At 35.3% G+C, this 21,408-nt stretch overlaps 1 protein-coding gene across 3 annotated transcripts in view; it reads right to left on the bottom strand.

Annotated features, from left to right (window-relative positions):
• Positions 1 to 21,408, bottom strand: part of LOC106875235 (follistatin-related protein 5) — a 368,722-nt gene that overhangs the window by 62,421 nt on the left and 284,893 nt on the right. For all 3 annotated transcript variants that reach the window (XM_014923295.3, XM_014923296.3, XM_052966672.2), the window contains exon 6: positions 8,213 to 8,416. In XM_014923295.3, coding sequence (XP_014778781.1) covers positions 8,213 to 8,416 — 204 coding nt within the window. The remainder of the gene's footprint in view (positions 1 to 8,212; positions 8,417 to 21,408) is intronic.

A 21,408-nucleotide genomic window follows, 5' to 3' on the forward strand; every position in this document is an offset into this window, starting at 1 on the left:
ATGAGAACCCAGGTTCGAAATTTCCTCAAGGCACTTGATGAAGGCTGGAGGGTATATCAGCCAAAACATTGTGTTAACAATGAAAAAGATGAGGACAAATATTCTTCAAATGTAAATAATGTAAATAAGGCTTCTTTCAGTTTCCATCTACCAAATCTTCTCAGAAGGCTTTGGTTAGCCCGAGACTATAGTAGAAGGCACTTGTCCAAGGGGCCATGCAATAGGACTGAACCTGGAACCATGTTCTTCGGAAGCAAGCTTCTTATCACACAGTCACTCCATTTTATGAAGCCAGAAGATGAAATGAACAGGTTTTAATTTCGAAACACAACAATTGTTTCTGAGCAGTGGTAATTGCTGATTTTTCCACATCACACTATTTACATAATTTTCTTCTTTTATAAATCATTACATAATCAAATATGATACAGTGGCAGTTGTGTACCAGCACATCATCAGGTGAGTTGCTTGTTCACAAATGGATTATCTTTCGTTACTAGGTTTGCCCCATCAGAGCCAGCCTGGGGTCAAACAACAACAAAGAAACGAAGTCAGGTAGCTTGGTTAGAAACAGATTATAAATGTTCTGAAATACCAATCTGTCCCATTTACTCAAAGTCTCCACTGTACTCTACCAAACTAAATTATTCTATATCTCAGCCGTAGTCTAGAATTTTCCAGAGATATATATTCATTACGATAAGCCTGTAATATTTGCTTGCCTTCTGTGTTTTTTTTATGTTACTTTTTTAAATATAAATGTTTATTCATTTATTTATATTTTGTGTTTATATATGTGTGTAGTGGTGTGCACAAATAACCATGTATATGCATATGTGTGTGTATATCTTTGTAACTTTGGTACCAGATGAATAAAGTCTTTGGTGCTAATAGAGTTGAATCAGTAATATTCTATGCCTATCTCCAAACAAATACTCATTCGAGATAGTGTGAATGTGTACATGCTCATACACATGTATGTACTGATGTACATATACATACATACACACATATATACAAACACATATATACAAACATATATACAAACACATATATACATATGTATGCTTATAGATACATATACACGTATGCATGTACATACACACACACATATATACATACACATACATGTGTATATATATGTGTATATATGGATGTGTGTGTATATATATATATATATATATATATATATATATATATACACACATATATATAAATACTTACACACACATATATACATACATATATACAAACACATATATGCACACATATATATATATATGCATATATATATATGTATGTATGTATGTATGTATACACACACACACACATACATATATTTATACTTGCATATATTTATGTGTGTATGTGTGTTTAATAGCTAACATTGTACAGAAAACACATCAAGATAAATATCTGGAAAAAATAAACTTGCATAAGATAAAAATGTACGTGTTCATAAACATATAGACAGATCTATACACACCCATATAATAATAATAATAATAATAATAATAATAATAATAATAATGATATGTGGGTATGTTTGTATATGCAACTAATGGATAGCTAACACAATGCATTGAGATAAATCTGAATAAGCTATTATTTGATAACAATATTTTGGTATCAGTCGGTTCCATTGCCAAAACAAAAGTGCACGAAAGTTTCAATACAACAGGAGTATGATTCAATTTCGGTGGAGGTACTTTTTCCTCCACCAAAAAACAAAACCAACACTACTGCTGATGATGATGATGATGCTGATGCTGCTCTCACTGAAATAACAATTGGTATCACTATTGTGGCTACTACTACTACTACTACTACTGCTGCTGCTGCTGCTGCTGCTGCTGCTGCTATCATTGCTATGACACGACAACATCACCTATAGCAGTAATGTACTTGGAGTGAGAAAAAAATCAAAAGAAATGTGTGTGTGTGTGTATGTATATAGGTGTACGTTATGCATGTATATATGTTTGTATAAATATATATTTGTGTATGCGTGTGTGTGTGTATGTACATGTAAATTTACATGTATATATATATATATATATTTACATGTACACACACACATATATATATATATATATATATATATATATATATATATATATTTATATGTGCTTATATACATGCATATACACACAAATATATATATGTACATACACACACACACATACACACACACACACACACGCATGCACGCACACAGTCACAGATACAAATACACACACAAACACTCGCACACGCATATACAGCAGGAAGAGAATGCAAAAATAAAAAAAAGAAAACTATGATCTCCAAGCAAAGATGAAGAATTCGTTTCTAAAAATTCTGTTAATTTAGTTGTGTTAGCGACCGTTCCTTGTCTTTTGCCTCCATCACTAAAAAGGTGCAGCCAAGTGCATTTCCCTTGGAGGTAAAAGAATCAGGAGAAGATGAAAAGAGGGTGGGTGGGTTGGTGGGTAGGAAGCGATAGTTAAGAGGGAAATGCAACAGTCTTTCTGTAATTTGTTCTGAAAGATGCATCAGCTAAATTAATGGCCTCTGGACTTGATCAACCGAGTAGCACGGAATGGATGTGGATGGATATGGCACTTCTTGGAGAGAGAGAGAGAGAGAGAGAGAGAGAGAGAAAGATAGAGAGAGGGGCGGTTTCTTTAGAATTTATGCATAGATATGTGTCTGGGTTCTGTGTGTGTGTCTGTGTCTGTGTGTGTCTGTATGTAATGTATATATGTATGTCTGTGTAATGTATATATATACATGTGTGCATGTGTAATGTATATATGTATGTGTGTGTGTAGTGTATATATGTTTGTGCATATGTGTGTGTGTGTAATGTATATGTGTGTGTGTAATGTATATATGTATGTGTGTAATGTATATATATGTATGTGTGTGTGTGTAATGTATATATGTATGTGGGTAATGTATATATGTATGTGTGTGTGTAATGTATATATGTATGTGTGTGTGTGTGTGTGTAATGTATATATGTGTGTGTGTAATGTATATATGTATGTATGTGTGCGTATGTGTGTCTAAAGTATATATGTATGTGTGCATAATGTATATATGTACGTATGTGTATAATGCTTATATGTGTGTGTGTAATGTATATATGTATATGTGTGTGTGTGTGTAATATATAAATGTATGTGCATGTGAGTGTGTGTAATGTATATATATATATGTGTGTGTGCATTAAGTGAAATTCGTATATAAGAATTATATGTCTAATGCTATTATTATTTTGGACCGAAAGGCTAGCGGTGTGTATCTGCTTCTGTAAAATTGTGAAATCTATCTTCTTTTTTCTTTTGCTAATGTTGTTAATCATTGTGCGGTTGCCAGAATTTCTGCTTTGGTAGAATCTGTTAAATGTTCCCATCTTCTTTTGACCAAACATAAATAGTTGTCATTGTGGTTAAAATCTTTTTCTTGCAATATTTCTTTTCTGTGTAACATCATCATCATCATCATCAACATCATCATTTCACATCCATTGGCTGAGAGAGTTATTTTAGACAAGATGCGGTTTGGGTTTGTGCCAGGTAGAAACACCACTGATGCTATATTTCTGGTAAGACAGCTGCAGGAGATATTCCTAGCCAAAGATAAACCTCTGTACCTGGCTTTCGTTGACATGGAGAAAGCCTTTGACAGGGTCCCTTGATCCCTTTTCTGGTGGTCAATGCAGAAACTAGGGATAGATGCTGTCCTCTATCCTTCCAGCTGTTACACCCTGAGTGTTCTAGTGAGTCAAGGTTAGGAGGACAATGAGGGGTACTTCTACCTGTTTTTCATTACAGGGTACCTAAACCAATTAACAAAGCCATGGTACATGCTGTTAAATCATTCTCAATTACCAGTTGTTTAATTATGCTGTTTTCAGGAAATCTGTTTCGTTTACCCATCTGACTTTTGTCCTACAACATCATTGTTCCATTATTGTTGGTCTCCCTCATAACCAGTTTAATTATAAGAGCATACACAACCACTGAAGAATCTGTCCCTTTGGAGTCCATTCTTCAAAAGGTATTGGCCTCATCGTTACAGACAAAGAATCTTTACAAAGTAGTTTCACATCATATCAGTGCCTTCTTTTTGTTTAACGGTTTAGTCACAAGAGGAAAAGTAGAACTGCTGATATTCTGTAAGGGTCTCCAATACTAGGTGTGTTGGTAGAGGAATAAAGTTCGGTCTGATCACAGACTGGTGTTAAACAAGGTAACATTTTAAATCTACCTCTCTTTTAAAGCAAGATCTACAAGATGAAAGCTAAGATGTGTTTTCGATGTAGGATGCAAGAAGCCATAAACTTAACTATTAATATTTGCAGTAAAGGTTGTTTGCCAACATAACATGGTAGTCCTGGCTTAGGATGAATGTTGCTGTAATTTAGCCCCAGGAGACGATGTAATATAGCCAGCTGGAGACAATGTCTCCTGGGGCTAAATTACAGCAACATTCATCCTAAACCAGGACTGCCATGTTATGTTGGCAAACAATCTTTGCTCCAAAGTACTGTGAGATTTAAAAATGCTAATTTTCTAATTTATAGATCAGTGACTAATTGTCACTTTGAAAACTATATATTTCAAACAGGAAATTAGCAGCTCCAACTCTAGCCAAACAATTATTCTGTGCTGATGAAGGACAATTACCTGGAAATCACAATACACAGATATTGTTTTGAGCTGAGTGGGGGTGCTAGATTCTCTTGTTCAAAAAATGTAAGGACACAGATTGTGTTGTATACCCAGCTAGAGACGATGTGTCCTGGAGCTAAATTACAGCAACATTCGTCCTAAAACAGGATTGCCATGTTATGTTGGCAAATAATCTTTACTGCAAAGTACTATTGTTGAATATCTCTCATTGTGAGATTTACAAACAGTAATTTTCTTATTAATATTTGTCCACTTCCCTCAGGAATTAGTTCAATTTCACTTTGTACTAAATAAATGCTTTTGTGTTCCCAAGGTTTTCACCTCAGAAATGAACTCTTCTGAAAACAAATTCCCTATTTTCCATGTTTTATTCCTTGGTTATTGCTTGCAATGTTTCAAAACTGACATTAACGATATTAACTTCCTTCCAATTATCCCCAGACTTTGGGGAAGAAACATTTCAAAATGTTATTACGAGTGAACAACCACTTCAGATGAATTTATTTCATCATTTAAAGTTCGTTAGGGAATGATGATACACGCAAATAAAAGAATGGAGTGCAAGTGGGTGGGAGGACTGGAAAAAGGGATACATGTGGTGGTTGGAGGAAAGGGGGAGAGAGGGAAAAAGAGCGTGGGAGTGAGAGAGATAGAGAGACTGAGAGAGAGTGTGTGTGTATGTGTGAGAGAGAAAGAGAGACTGAGAGAGAGAGAAACTGAGAGAGAGACTAAAAGAGAGAGAGAGAGTGTGTGTGTGTATGTGTGTGTCTCTGTGTGTGTATGTGAGAGAAAGAGAGAGAGAGAGAGAGACTGAGAGAGAGACTGAAAGAGAGAATGCATATGTATGTGTGTGTGTGAGAGAGAGAGAGAGAGAGAGAAAGAGAGAGAGAGAGAGAGAGAGAGAGAGAGAAAGATAAATAATTATTTAGTCAAAGAAAAATAGAGATGAAAGAACAATATCTCCTTGACGATTGCTTTATAGGCTTCAAGCAAATCCATCTCCATCTTTATATATGGATATATGCAATTATTCAGTTTTATTTCAAGATTTCTTCTCAATAGAGAGAGGGAGCTGGTTTCTAACCTAGGTGCAAGGCTCCTTCATTGGGATTTCAACAACATCAGGGTATTTTTTGGTGTGTGTTTGTGTAGATTTTGTGTTATGCATATATTCTCATAGCTATAGTTGCATGTCTAGGCATGTTCACATATACTTAAAGGATAAACTTCTGGAAAGCCAATCATCGTAAAGTCGATCGGTCATCGGTTGGATAGGTCATAAGTCAACAACGACCTGTAATATCACACAAGACTTTTGAAAGGCTATGGCACAGTGCAAATGAAGTAATTTCATGAATTAGCACAAACCATTTTAGAAGCAGAGCAACATTCATCCAGTTCAATATAGTGGACTTTTATTTATGTATACTGAAAGCGTTATTATCTGGGGCATTTAATTTTGCTAAAGAGTTTACCAAAATTACCAACAGGGATAGAGATGAAAACAGAAATAATACATTTCTAAATCTCTCAGAGAGATTTATGCAGTAGCAGCACGAGAAATTGATAGTATGTTGTCAACTTAATGTGACAGTCCCATGAAAGGGAAGAATGCTACTGTTATTTAGCCTTAGAAAACACCGTTTATGCTACTGCATAAATCTCTCTGAGAGATTTAGAAATTTAGTATTTCTATTTTCAAAAATCAGTGAATGTATTTCACTTGAAATATGTTTTCAAAGCCAGATGGGCATCGACAGCTATCAAGCCATGCTACTTCAGACTGATGATGAGCAATGACTCTGAAACTAGTCTCTGGATGCTGGCTTTGCTGGGTGGAGGTGCTTATCTCCCCTTTGAAAACATAAGGACAGAAGAAATATGTCAAGTTCAACAGGAAACGGTGTTTCCTGAGGTAAATAACAGTAGCATTCTTCCCTTTCATGGGACTGACATATTAGGTTGACAGCATAGTATTACTTTACGGATAGAGATGTAATAAGGAATACCAGAACGATCTTGTTGTTTGATAAGGGTTTGACCCGGTTCAAATAAACAGACCAAGAAGGTTCCTTAGAAATGGCAATGGAAGTATTACATTAGATAGGTTCGGTAAGAAATTCCCGTCAGCCTGGGTTGACTTAGACAGAGACAATGCTTTAACCATCTTTAGAAGTGTGAATGGACACACCCTAGACAGATTTAGAAAAGACCTGATCTACACTTAAAGCTTTCGGTGTTACTAAAGAAACCAAACTTGCCGTAGTAAATTTTTTAGCGATAATGCTTGGTTTAGGCACAGGATCATATGTCCCCAGCAGCAACGCAAATGAGAGGCTGTCATACGTCAACACAGCATCCTACCGACCACCTGTAGTGTTTAATAATCTTGTACATGGTGTCAGTAAGAGAATTTCCAACCTATCCTCAAACAAAGATATTTCAATGCAGCAGCCTCCTGTTACAATGAGACCCTGGCAGTCAGAGAGGTTTTGGCCAGCCCTAACACCTACAAGAGAAGGCATTGCCAGAAAATGTCCTCTGGCTTGCTGCCACTCTCACTCAACATGAAAACTTACATGGGAAGAGCCTCCTTAAGGCTAATGGAGTGACTCTTAATTAGGGTAGATTGAAATTCGTTCATTAGATTCACCACAGAACAATTTTAACTTTTAAGTGCTTTAGAGACATTTGGAATTAAGGAAGAACCTGTGACCCCACTGGGACAGATTCTTCCAAGAATTTAGCATGGGGCTCTGTGTGAGTGAGTGTGTGAATGAGTGAGTGAGTGAGTGTGTGTGTGTGTGTGTGTGTGTGTGTGTGTGTGTGTGTGTGTATGTGATTGTGTGTGTGTGTGTGTGTGTGCGTGTGTGTGTGTAAGATTGAAATGTCTGCAGAAAGAAAGGTGCAAGCGTAGGTTGCTGCATATGCATGACTATGTATGAGTGTGTAGTTGCATGTGTGTATGGTCTTGTTTGTAAGTTTATATCTGTTAATCTTTCTGTCCGTGTGTGCTAGCGTGCGTACATATTTGAGTTTGTATGTATGTGGCTATCAGTGTATACGTGTATTTAATCACGTCAGTGTGTGTGAAAATGTTGTTAATGGACATTTGAATAACGTGTGCTAGAAACATCTCACTTATAAATATATATATAATCAGCAGCTACCATTCTGGTATTTATTTACACACACACACACACACACACACACACACACACACACACACACAGACAAGTGCCAACATACACTCACACACATGCATATTTTCATTGTAGTTTCTTACATCTAACTCCATCAGAAAGAAGTTGTAACAGGTTTCTGAAGAAAGGTTACTGGAAGTTGTAAAACATAACCTTTTTCCAAAAGGTATCATTGATAAAACAAGCAGATCTCCTGCTAGACGTGAAAACGTAGGTTATTGACTGAACATGTTATAAAACATTGTAAGTAACACAAAGAACAGACAAATATGGACGAAAAATACAATAAAAATAGAAGACAAGCGGGGAAAAAAAGGCTATACATACTAAATGCCGAAATGAATTCTTTGAAGGAAATCTTATTATCATGGTCGGTATCTTCAAAGAGTAACATGTTCAGGAGACTACATTTGGCAGAGAGGTTCTTGAATTGTTCCTTCTCTTCAATGTGCAAAAGTTCAGATTCTTGTAAAAAGTTATCAAGGCTGTCGTCATAGTAACTAAACATCAGAGTGGCGAGATATTGTTTAACTGAAAAATAGAATGAAACAAGAAAATTATGTTTAATATGAAATTATATTTTTTGTATGAATAATTAAAGACAAAAATAAGCTCTAAAGATTAGCATCAAAACATGACATTGTTTTCTTCAGTGAATTAACCTAATTAAATCGATGACTGATTCGTTGACAATACTTGTTTTACTCCATTTTCTTCTTCTGGAGCTGGAATAGGTTTAAACGGTCAGACTTGTGTTCCATCAAAGACGTTCAACATTACAGAAACCAGAGACAAACATCAAAGATAAACACCATAGATGCATGCGTGTGTGTGTATGTTTTTGATTGTACACATATGCAGTATATACATGTGTGTTTATATATCCTCATGTGACCATCATCATCATTTAACATCCTTTTTCCCAAGCTGCTATGGGTTAGATGATTTGATAGCAGCTGGCAAAGCAGACGGATGCACCAAGCTGGAGTTTCCCAGTTGAATGCCCTTCCTAATGCCAGCTACTTGACGGTGTCTGCTCGGTGCCTTTCATATGGCACCAGCACCAGTGGAATCCCCAAGTAATATGCAAGACAGATACCTTTCAACTGGGAGGGAGAGCAGTATTAAAAGAGGTGGCTTCGTATCAGATAATGACTGGTTAAAAAGTAAAACGGGGCAAAAGAGAAAATATGTCTTATTATAGAAGAGAGAAAAAAAGAGGGGTGATGTTGGTGGATATGTGTGTATTTGTGTATATATATATATATATATATATATATATATATATATATATATATATACAGGGTGTCCACAAAGTCTGGCTACATGGAGTAAATAAAATCATAACAGAAACAGTTAAATGTAAGAAATAACAATTTCTTAAAGTATGCGTTAATCCCCATGTGGGTACATGGAGTAAATAAAATCATAACATAAACAAATAAATATAAAAAATAATAATTTCTTAAAGTATGTGTTAATCCGCATGTACCCAGACTTTGTGGACTCCCTGTATATGTATGTATATGTGTATGTATTTATGCATGTGGTTGTGTATATATATGTATGCATGTATATATATATATATATATATATATATATATATATATATATATATATATATATATATATATAGGGAGAATTCACAAAAAAACAAAAAGACGAAGACAGGTGGTGTAGAAAACAAACAGATGTATTAGTATAACGCTCGGGAATAGAGAAAATCTTTAACGTTTCAAGCCTACGCTCTTCCACACAAAGGAACACAGAAAGAAACGGGGAGAAACAAGCAGAGAAGAAAAATGTGTGTAGTGGCTAGCGATCTATCATGGCGTATTTGTGTATATATATGTATGTGTATATATATATATATATATATACATATATATATATTATATATATATATATAATATATATGTATGTATTTATGTGTGTGGTTGTGTATATATATGTATGTATGGCTATATGTATGCGGTTGTGTAGACATTACCCATAACAATGCACCTTGGACTTTCGGCCCCTAATGTTTGTCTTCATCAATTCTTTACTCTGTACATCCACAATTTCTGATTTTGATGCAAAGCATATTAAACCTCATCAGTGACTTTTACTGCAGCTAGTGTTAAACTCAACTCCCTTTTTACATGCCACCAGCACAGGAACGAGTCATATATATATATATATATATATATATATATATATATATATATATGTGTCACAAAATCTTCTATTATCCCATGTCTATTTTGCAGACATGTTGCTCCTCCATTAAAACGAACCCTAACAGCTTTACATGAGATTTAGGTAACCAAATTAATTAACAGTGCAATGAAGGCTATATTGTTGAAACTTCAAAGTAAATATCAACCTCTTCTTTGCTCAAATTGTGTGTATGTGCATGGGTGCACTGAGACTGTTTAATCCTGATATTTACATAATATCTGCTATACGCAAATCACATCAGTAACTTGGACTTGCTCTCACACACCCGTTACTGGCAGATAAACACACATTTAAGTTATTTCTGAACACGAATGAATTAAATGTGATCTTCCATGCAAGCTGGTAACCAGTTCAACACATCTCTGACCCATAAATAATCACCTGTCAGCGCTTTATATCCTTTTCCATAATTATTTTCGCCTTTTCTTTGATTTTTACACCTTTTGTTTTGCAATTTATTTTCCTTCTTATATCTTTTGTATTTCCTAACATTGTTCAGAAATCACTTGCACATATATTTACCATTTCTTATAGACAAAATGCTTGCTGAATATGTGCATAACATTCTTGCGATGGAAGACTCTCACTCACATGTACACACACATATAAACATCCGCCAATAATATGTATATAAATGTCCAGTTATATCGGTAATATTCTCTACTTTATCTCAAGAAGGCCCAGCTCTCCCACACTTAGAATAATATGCAAAAAAATCTTTATCAAATATTTAAGAACTGGAAAGTGGCGAGCTGGCAGAACCGTTAGCATGCTGGGCAAAATGCTTGGTGGTGTTTCGTCTGTCTTTACGTTCTGAGTTCAAATTCCGCTAGAATCGACTTTGCCGTTTATCCTTTCGGGGTCGATAAAGTAAGTACCAGTTGTTTACTGGGGTCGAGCTAATCGATTGACCTCCTCCCTCAAAATGTCAGGCTTTGTGCCTAGAGTAGAAAGGATTATACAGTACTGCGCTTCACACAGTACAGGTACCTTTATTTAAAATTTGTTTTCTTATTTGTTTCAGTCATTTGACTGCGGCCATGCTGGAGCGCCACCTTTAGTCGAAGAAATCGATCCCAGGACTCATTCTTTGTAAGCCTAGCACTTATTCTACTTGTCTCTTTTGCCAAACCACTAAGTTACAGGGATGTAAATACACCAGCATCAGTTGTCAGGTGATGGTGGAGGGACAAAAACAGACACACAAACACAAACACACACACACACACACACACACACACACACACACACATACGACAGGCTTCTTCCAGTTTCTGTCTACCAAATCCACTCACAATGGTGTTCAAAAAGTCTCTCCGCAGTGATTTTTTTCATCTTGCACATCACCATGGTGCTACTTCAAGAGTTTTTTGGTGAATGGACTATTTTGAAGGGACTTTGGCCCCCAAGATCACCTGATTTAACTCCAGCAGACGTTTTTTCTGGGTAGCAAGTAAAGGATCAGTGTACAAGAATCACTTGAAAACCATTTAATACTTACTGCTGAGAAACCTTTTGAACACCCTGTGCAATCAGATTGAAACATGTGCAAAACCCTCTATTTCCACAAAACAATGATTTATCAATCTATTCATTTCATAATTTTATAAATTATAAATTTATTTGGTAATTCATTCATCTTTTTGATTTGCTGCTGAATGAATCCTCAGCATCATGAGGATGGCTTCTATCTCTGTTGGTTATAGGTCTGACTCTCTACATTGGTAGTGACAGTCTATGTCCTGCCCCTGCCCTTTGGTCAGCATATATTTATGTTGGTTATTGGCCTAACTTTCTGCCCTTATTGTTAGTTGTTGACCATTGGACAACCTGTATGCTCTTATAATGCAAATGGATGTGGTGGATGTTCAGTTCCTGCAGCTGGAACCTTGGCCATTGATATCTGAGAAGATAACCAATGCAAAATAACCAAAGCAGGTACCAAAATCCTTATAATCTAACCTCTTGACAATTCCACTGACCCAAATCTGGGACTGATTAATTAATTGAGCCTAAAAAGATGAAAGACAAGTTTTATTTATTTTTCCTTCGTTAAAATAATGTGACTGAAGCAATGTTATTTTAATTCATTATTTTTTGTTATTTGAGGTAAACAAGGTGACAGACTCGTTAGCATTGCAGACAAAATGCTTAGCAGCATTTCATTCATCCTTACATTCTAAGTTCTAATTTTGCTGAGGTCGACTTTACCTTTTAAGTTTGTTATAATAAAGTAGGAGTTAAATACTAGAACCAATGTAATTCACTCACTCCCACCCCAAAACTTGCTGGCCATTCCTGAACTTGTGCCAAAATTTCAAACCATTATTTGACCTAAACACAGGATCGTTCATTGTCAAAGAATTGGATTTATTTTCTTATTTCCTTTCCAAATTACTTACTTTACCAACTACGGAGAGAAAGGAAGCTATTAGAACCCTGAAAGGTGATATCTAATCTGATCATCTAAATTATTTTTATAATGCTTTAAAACTTTTATGGTGTGGCTTTTAATAACATTTAACTTAATATCAATTGAAAGGTTCTTTTTGTACTTTTTACTTTCAAACAAAAATGGATTTTAACCCTTAGAACCTTGCTAAAGATTAATTTATTTTATAGAGCAGTAGACTTCTACATTTTATTCCATGTTTATATTTTAGTGTTAATTCTTTGACTACCACTTCTGAGTGGATCTCTAAGTGAAATAAGTTTTTGTAGTTCCATCTACCTTTATTGATTTCTACTAGGGCACGTTTGTTCAATTACTTATAACGCCTTTTCTAAAAAAAAAAACATTATCTTAGATGTTTATGAGATTTCATACTCTCCAATCCACTAGTTTAATATTTTATGCTTTCAGTTCCCTGCTCTGCTATATCTAAGTCAGAAGATGAAACTAAATACTCGACTATCTTTTTTCCCCCAACTTACTGTACCTGTCTTTAAAAATATTGACAATAATAAAGCATAAAATATATTGATTTTGATTTCAAAAGATAACCAATATCTCAAATACATATTCTTCAATTTACTGTTTTTTAAGTTCAAAGTACACACAATATTAAATGAATATTGATTTCCCACATTGGTACAAGATCACAAGTTTTGTAGCAGAATGGTAGAGTTGATTTAATTGACACCAGAATATATATGGTACTCAGCTTAAAAAACCCAAAGCAAGCGTAGGAAGAATTTTAAACTCAGAAGAATATAAAAACAATGGCAATAAATACCGAAAAAGTTCCAGTTCCCTATTTTATCATCTCTAATTTAAAAGACAAAATTTCTCTAAAGATAAAGAAACTAAACACTTCTCTGTCTTCGTTTCAGTGTTTTAAAATATTGGGAAAATAAACTTGGAAATATATTGATTTGGTGAAATCTGAAAAATTTAGATAAAAAAAAAACTTCTAAATGACCAGAAATTAAATTCTTTTTTAATATATTTTAAATTTTATAATGAAGCCTCAGTAAATGTGAAATATGCATAGTTCTTTTAACTCAACCAGTTCAGAGATTTAAAAAGTCAAAATTGACTGCAAATTCCACATTTCAGAGTCAGGCAGTGAGAGTCAACAGAATCATTTGTACACTGGATAAAATGGTTCCCAACATTTCTTTCTGCTCTTTAGGTTCACTTTGCCTTTCATCGTTTTGGGGTTGAGAAAATAAAGTATCAGATGCTCACTGGGGTCAATACAATCAGCCATGGCCATCTTGCCTAAAATTGAAACCATAATATGTGCTTCCATTCAAACAGATATTTTTGAAATTGTTCCAGAATTTCTTGGAAGTTTAATTGCAGAAGACAAATGGCAAGTTTATTGGACAATTTTCCCCCAACTGAACAAAAGTATAGAAACACAAAGGAACTACCAGACATAAGAATCGAAGGAGTTTCTGAAGGTATTAGGTTGTCGCAAAGAGGGTTTGTTAGTAAGGCTGTGTGTCGAAGATGTAACACCATGCAAACATTTTATAATAACCTTTACTTCACCACACAAGTAATTTTCTGGTTTGCAATTAATTAAGAAGTTTCCACAATTCAACACAATTGAAAGAATAATTCTTTAGCAGCCATAAATACTTGATTGCACAAGCTGTATACTTCAGCTTGACAAGACTGGGGAAAATGTACAATTATATTTATATCGGCCAGCTAAAACAACATATCAAGGTTGAGCAGGAGTCATTAAAAGGATTATAATTGATGGCAAGAGAGTGTGTGGAGCTGGACCATGGATTGCCACATGTTGAAGCAAGATGTGAGATGTGTAAAAAGAAAGTGGTCAATCTCTGTGCAAATTATCTGGCAAGATCTAAGATGACATTCCACCTGGACATCTATAACTCTGCAAAACTGGCCTATTTATAACTCTTGAACTGAGACATTCCAGAAGAATCTAGAATGATCTATCACACGCAGTGTGGCTACTGATTGGTCACTAACACAGCATCTCACATAAATAAGGTTGTGCTAAGTTATGATTTAAACTTTGCAATCTGACAACTACGTTTTGAGTCTTGCTACAAGGTTTTAATAAAGACACATATCTAAAACAGGAGCACAAACGAACTTAAAATAATGAAAGTCATACTTTCTCATAAAAAAAACACTCCTAAAATTTGAGTGAAATGTTACTAAGTGGAAACAAAAACTGGGTCAAGCAGACTGTTATTTTCTTTAAAAAAAACACCCACTGAATTCAATTGAAATAACGAAAGAATTACAATCAATATTTCAGCAAAAGATTAATTTAGAAAATTACCAAAAATTTTGTTAAAGACAGAGAAATATTAGCATTTTTGTGTTTTCACTTTTATGTTGCTAATTCAAATATATTTTTAAATTGTTTTTTTCCCTTCTTTCAGTTTTTGAAAAAAAAAAACAAAACTCAGAATATAATGCTAAAATAGAAATCAAATTAAAATAACTTCTAATTTCTTTCTTCTTTATCTTGCCTACTCCTACTGAACAACATATATATATATCTGTACACACACACACACACACCCACACATATATGTATACATATATATGTTTCTATGTATGGATTGATAGCTAGGCACGTAGATATACATATATATACACCCAAATAATTACATATTTGTGTGTGTATGTGTGGAAAGGTATATATGTATACATACATACACAGGATTGGAGGAAGACACAGAAGGAAAAGTAGTCAAAATATGCAGCAGAACATTCATTTATTCCTTCTGAGATGGCTTATCATCAGGAGTACACACACACACGCACACACACACACACACACACACACACACACATGCACACACACACACATACATGCATATTTACATACATACATACATGCATACATATATATACATATATATATACATATATATACATGCATACATATATATGCGTGAATATATATCATCATTATTTAATGCTCCTTTTTCCATGCTAGCATGGGTTGGATAGGTCAACATGATCAGACAAAGCAGGTTCCCTGTCTACTTTGGCAGGTTTCTACAAGTGGATGCTCTTCCTAGCACCAACCATGACACTTTACAGAGTGTCGTGAGTGCTTTTTACATGGCACCAGCACCAGTGAGGTCGTTAAGTACCAGTAAGTTAAGATCCCTCAGCTGAATCGGGTGTAGAATAGAGAAAGAAACTGTAATAGAGGGAGAGGAGCAAGTACCTTTCTGAAGTGGTGAATACATGGCTTGCCCACCTGGAAAGTGAGAGAGAGAGAGAGAGAGAGAGAGAGAGAGGAGGAGGAGGAATGTGTGTGTATACATTATGTATGATGCGTGTGCATATGAAGAAAGTAATAGGAGTAAAAGTAGAATGGTGATTCACTTTGAAATTAAAGGGTTCTGAGTTCAATCTGACTGAACACCACTTTATTACCTCCACTTTGGCGGAGGTATTGTTTTCAGTCGTGTTTCTTTGTTTGTTTGTCCATGGAAAAGATATCTCAAGAATTGCTGGATGGATTTCGATGAAACTTTCAGGGATGTTTGGCCTCGTGACTGGCACGGACTGATTAGATTTTGGGATCGTTCTGGTAACCGACAAGGATTCTGGATTATTTTTGCCATTTTTTTTACTTAATTTTTGAGAGCAGTCAGGTTCATTTTTAGTATTCTCGTTTATGAGAGCACTCGAGCTTATTTCAAATATTCTCAATTTAAAAATCATCTCTGGTTAATCATTGAGAGGATGTTGGTGTTGCCATGGCAGAGGTTGGCACTCTCTGAGTGCTCTCGTTTACTACTGTAGTTATTTTTTTCTATAGTTCTTCATTTGCCAAAATTCTATGTGTGGAATATGGCTGACTGATTTCATGCTGATGTATATGTGAGTGAGTGTGTTTCAATTGCTTTGGAATGAGAACTAAAACAGACAATGTTTGAATCCAACTGTAATGTTTGGCAATATATTTTGGACTCTATCGACAGCTTTCTCACAAGGGGCAAATTATGAAAGCTGGGAAACTTGTTCCTTCTTAATGAAGGGGAGAACTTTTAAAGGCTTTAATGCAAGACTGTACAGAGATGACAGACTCTTTATTTCAAAGGGCATGAGAGAGAAAGGAAGAGTACACGGCTGACAATGTCAGGAACTCAATAATTAAAACTTCCAACAAATTCAACCTGAGTTAGTCTTACAATGGTAAATTTCTTTTTGTCATGTTTAATCTAAACTCTAAATCAAGTGGACCGACAACAAACTCAGCAGGATTCTAGTGCAGATTGATATCCAATCTAAATCCCTATCAAATGTGTGAAGTGTGTATTAATAATCACGAAGAAAAGGATAAAAACATTGTTATAAAATAAAACCAGGTCTGACAGAGCTGTGGAGTACAATAATGGGGCATGATCTTGTAAAGATAAGTAAAATGTGCTCAGCAAGAAATGTTATGAGTGGTACACTGCGGGATACAATGATGAGGGTTTCAGTTGATCTGATCAATGTATCAACCTGATCATGGGATTAACGGGCAGGTAGCCAAGCACTCCACAAATATGTGTAACCTAATATAGTTCTTAAGGAGACACAGAATGGGACAAGGCTGGCTCTTTGAAATACAAATATAATTCATTTTTGCCAATTGAGTGGACTGGAGCAACGTGAAATAAAATGTCTTGCACAAAGATGCAATGCACTGCCAGGAATTGAACTCCCAAACTGACAACCGGAAGCTGAACACCTTAACCATTAAGCCACGTGTCTTTGCTAAGAAATCTTATTTAACCCATCATACAACATGGCTGTCAAACCCAGAATTGCAGTTTCTGTCCTTGATCTTGTTTGAGAGGAAACCCTCTCGTTAGGTTTTCTTGTCTTAATTTTTTTCCTCTGTTTTTCTGTCACCAATTCCTCCGTCACACATTCAATGTATTAAACTAAATTCACTTCTAATACAATATTTTGTCACTGACCAAGCATGGAACATTAAATTTGGCAAGCAAAAAAGTAAAGTATGAGTTTGACTCTAAACCAAATTAAAATTTAGTTAATTGTCTGATTAATTTTAATCTAAATCTTCAAGTCGGTTAACTCTCCAGAGCTTCTTATCAAATGCAAAAATTTCATTATCTGAAATGCTTGAGTAAAATCATGAGATATTTAAATATATCATAGTTATCTCACTTGTTTTAAATACTAAGTAATTAATACCTAAAAAGCTAATTAACAAGAATGAAATATAGAAATATAAAATAATTTTTTGCTAATGAAATTCACGATATAAAAGTTGGAATAACTTTCTGTTTTGAAATTTTTGTATTTTGATTATTAACAGCATTGCTCTGCTGGTTTCACTTCTTCTACTGAAGCCAATGAAGGAACATAGAGATGGTAGATTGGCTTACTAGAAATAGCAGTAATTAAATAAATATAGGTGCAGGCATGGCTGTATGCTTAAGAGGCTTGCTCCCCACTTATGTAGTCTTGGTTCTGGGTTCAGTCCCAGATTGTGGCACTTTATGCAAGTGGCTTCCATAGCCCTGGGCAAACCAAAGGCTCATGAGTAGATTTGGCCAACAGAAACGGTAAAAGACTTCTTGTAATTAATGTATATATATGTGGTAATGTGCATCCTTGACAAGGCAGCGAGCTGGCAGAATCGTTAGCATGCTGGGTGAAATGCTTAGTGGTATTTCATTTGTCACTACGCTTTAAGTTCAAATTCAGCTGAGGTCAACTTTGCCTTTCATTCTTTCAGGGTTGATAAATTAAGTACCAGTTGTGTACTGAGGTCGATCTAATTGACTGGCCCCCTTCCCTAAAATTTTATGCCTTGTGCCTAGAGTAGAAAAGAATGTGCACCCTTGACTTGATATCATATGATAATTGTAAATGAACATCACTGTCATACAAGCAGGTAAGTGTTGGTGACAGGAAGAGTACCTCACCTTAAAAACATTGCCTCAACAAATTCTATCTGACCCTCGCAAGCATGGAATAGTGGACATTAAAAGATGATGATGATGATGTCTTTTAAATGGACATTTGATCAGAGTTGACTTAGGAAACAAACAACGATACCAACTTCACCAAACTACAATTTATTAAACTGTTCCAAATCTAGTAATACCATGGCTGCTGCTACTGCTAAATCTACTACTGCTACAGTTGTTGTAGTCACTACTACTACTACTACTACTACCACTACTGGTGCCATTCCATTTATTACTTCAGTCTGTTTCTTTTTTCCCTGAAATTAGACGGAGAAGTCTACGACATGCAAGAATTCTATCAAATATCTAATTATATATAAATATCCAATTATGCCTAATAGGTTTGGTAAAGTCTTCTCTTCTGCACTTCCATTCTATGGTGAAATCTTCATCTGGTTATGGATGGAGATGTTAAGACATAGTATGTCTGTCATACAATAATGTAGGTATTGGATAAATAAAACATCAACACCGTATTATACTCCAACACACTCTTCTTTCTTTTTCCAACTGGAATATTCATGGACCGACTAACAAGGCACCTATCTATGTTCCTCTCTAGCTTTAATCTCTCAACTGCCTCAATAATACTCACTCTCTCCCAGCTGAGGGGTTTGGACATCTTTTGTCTTGCTAAGTACTAGGTGACCCTGACAGTGCTGGTGCCACATAAAAAAAAGAGGTGTTGGTGCCGGTGCTATGTAAAATGCACTGGTGTTGATCAGCATTAGGAAGGGTGTCCAGCTGTAGTGGAAACCAAGCCAAAACAGACACAAGCAAGACTAGTATGGTACCCAACCTTGCAAGCTTCTGCAAACCCATCCAACACATGCCAGCATGGAAAATGATGATGATGATGATGATGATGATGATGATAAAGTGATAGTATGTTGTCAACTTAATGTGACAGTCCCATGAAAGGGAAGAATGCTACTGCTATTTAGCCCTAGGAAACACATACCCTTAACGTACTTCTCAGGGGGATTCAGTGTAACAGAATGTGACAAGGTTGGCCCCTTTGAATTACAGATACAACTGATTTTTGTCAGCTGAGTGAACTGGAACAACGTGAAATAAAGTGTCTTGCTCAAAGACACAACACGTCACCAGGAATTGAACTCATGACCACCAAGCCATGCGTCTTCGCACACACACTCATACATATATAATATATATATGTGTATGTATATATATATATATATATATATATACACACACATACACACACACACACACACACACACACACACACATATATATATTTATATACACATATATATATATATATCATCATCATCATCATCATCATCATCATCGTTTAACATCCACTATCCAGCTGTACAAACCTTGTCAAATCAAATTGGAGCCTGGTGCAGCCTCCTGATATGCTAGTCTCCAGTTAGACCGTCCAACCCATGCCAGCATGGAAAACGGACGTTAAACGATGATGATAATGATGATGATATATATATATATATATATATATATATATATATCTTTTAACTTTTACTTGATTCAGTCACCAAACTGTGGCCATGCTGGGGCACCAGGTTGTGGAATTTTTAGTCAAACCACTCAACCACAGCTCTTTTATTTTTAAGCCTGGTTCTTTTCTATCGGTCTCTTTGCAGGGATGTAAAGAAACCAACACAGGGTGGGATGGGGTGGGGTGGGGGTAGTCGTAGTGTAGTTGAAACCAGCACTAGTCATTAGAAATGCTAAAAATAGCAGCTTCAAATTTCCTTCTACCATTTAAAGATATGGTGAGATAATGTTGTCCTGGATATAGTAAATGCCATGATGGTCATAGCGGGAATGTCTTTCATCTTAAATCTGTTTGATCAGCACTGACCTGGAACTAAACAATAAAGAACTTTTCTGTTTTGCAGCTCTACTGCTTCTCAGAATAGCTGTTAATGCGATAGAGTTTTATCAAAACTTGTGCATGGGTTTCTAAATCCTGCATCTCGATTTTAACCAACATTGGATAAGAACTAAAATTAGCAATCCAGCATCAGCTTAGAAAGAAAAGATAAAAGGATGCTGGCATTTTTGCTTACTCACCTGTTTCTAATATCTTTATCAAGAACCTTTTTGATCTATTTCTCAAAAAAAAACAAAAACAAGACTTTTGAATCAAGGAAATCATTCAAGATAGACACTGTTTAGCGCTGATCTCAGCAGGTCCCTGATAGAAGAACTCCAATTTCAAACATCAAAAACTTCAATTTTGATGTTTTTGTTATGAAGCTTCATTCCGAAGAAATGAGAAACTGCAGACCATTAATTGATATTGATCTCTAAGAAGTCATCTACCGAATTACTGAACTCTTTCTAGATTCACAGAGGAAATTTTAAATTTGCTCATTTTGCTGTGACTATTTTAACTTAACAAAATTTCCGTGTTTCTTACATTAAATCCTGTCAACTTTCATTTGATGTATATATGTATGTACATATATATACATACATATACATGGTCAACATATATTATGTATATATATATATTAATATGTTTTATATATATATATATATATATATATATATATATATATATATAGATATAGATAGATAGATAGATAGATAGATAAATGGTAATATACATTGCGTTAATAACTATGTACCTGTAACGTGTGTGTGTGTGTTTATGGATGCACACACAAACTCACACACACACGGTAGACACACACACGACACATCACACACACACACACACGACACAGACACAGACACACAGACACACAGACACACAAACACACAACACCCACACACATGACACCCACACACCCGACACCCACACACACGACACCTACACACACACACACTCACACACACAATACACACACACACAACAC

The sequence above is a fragment of the Octopus bimaculoides genome, chromosome 3 (genome assembly GCF_046866305.1).
Source record: "Octopus bimaculoides isolate indiv1 chromosome 3, ASM4686630v1, whole genome shotgun sequence".
Classification (NCBI taxonomy): domain Eukaryota; kingdom Metazoa; phylum Mollusca; class Cephalopoda; order Octopoda; family Octopodidae; genus Octopus; species Octopus bimaculoides.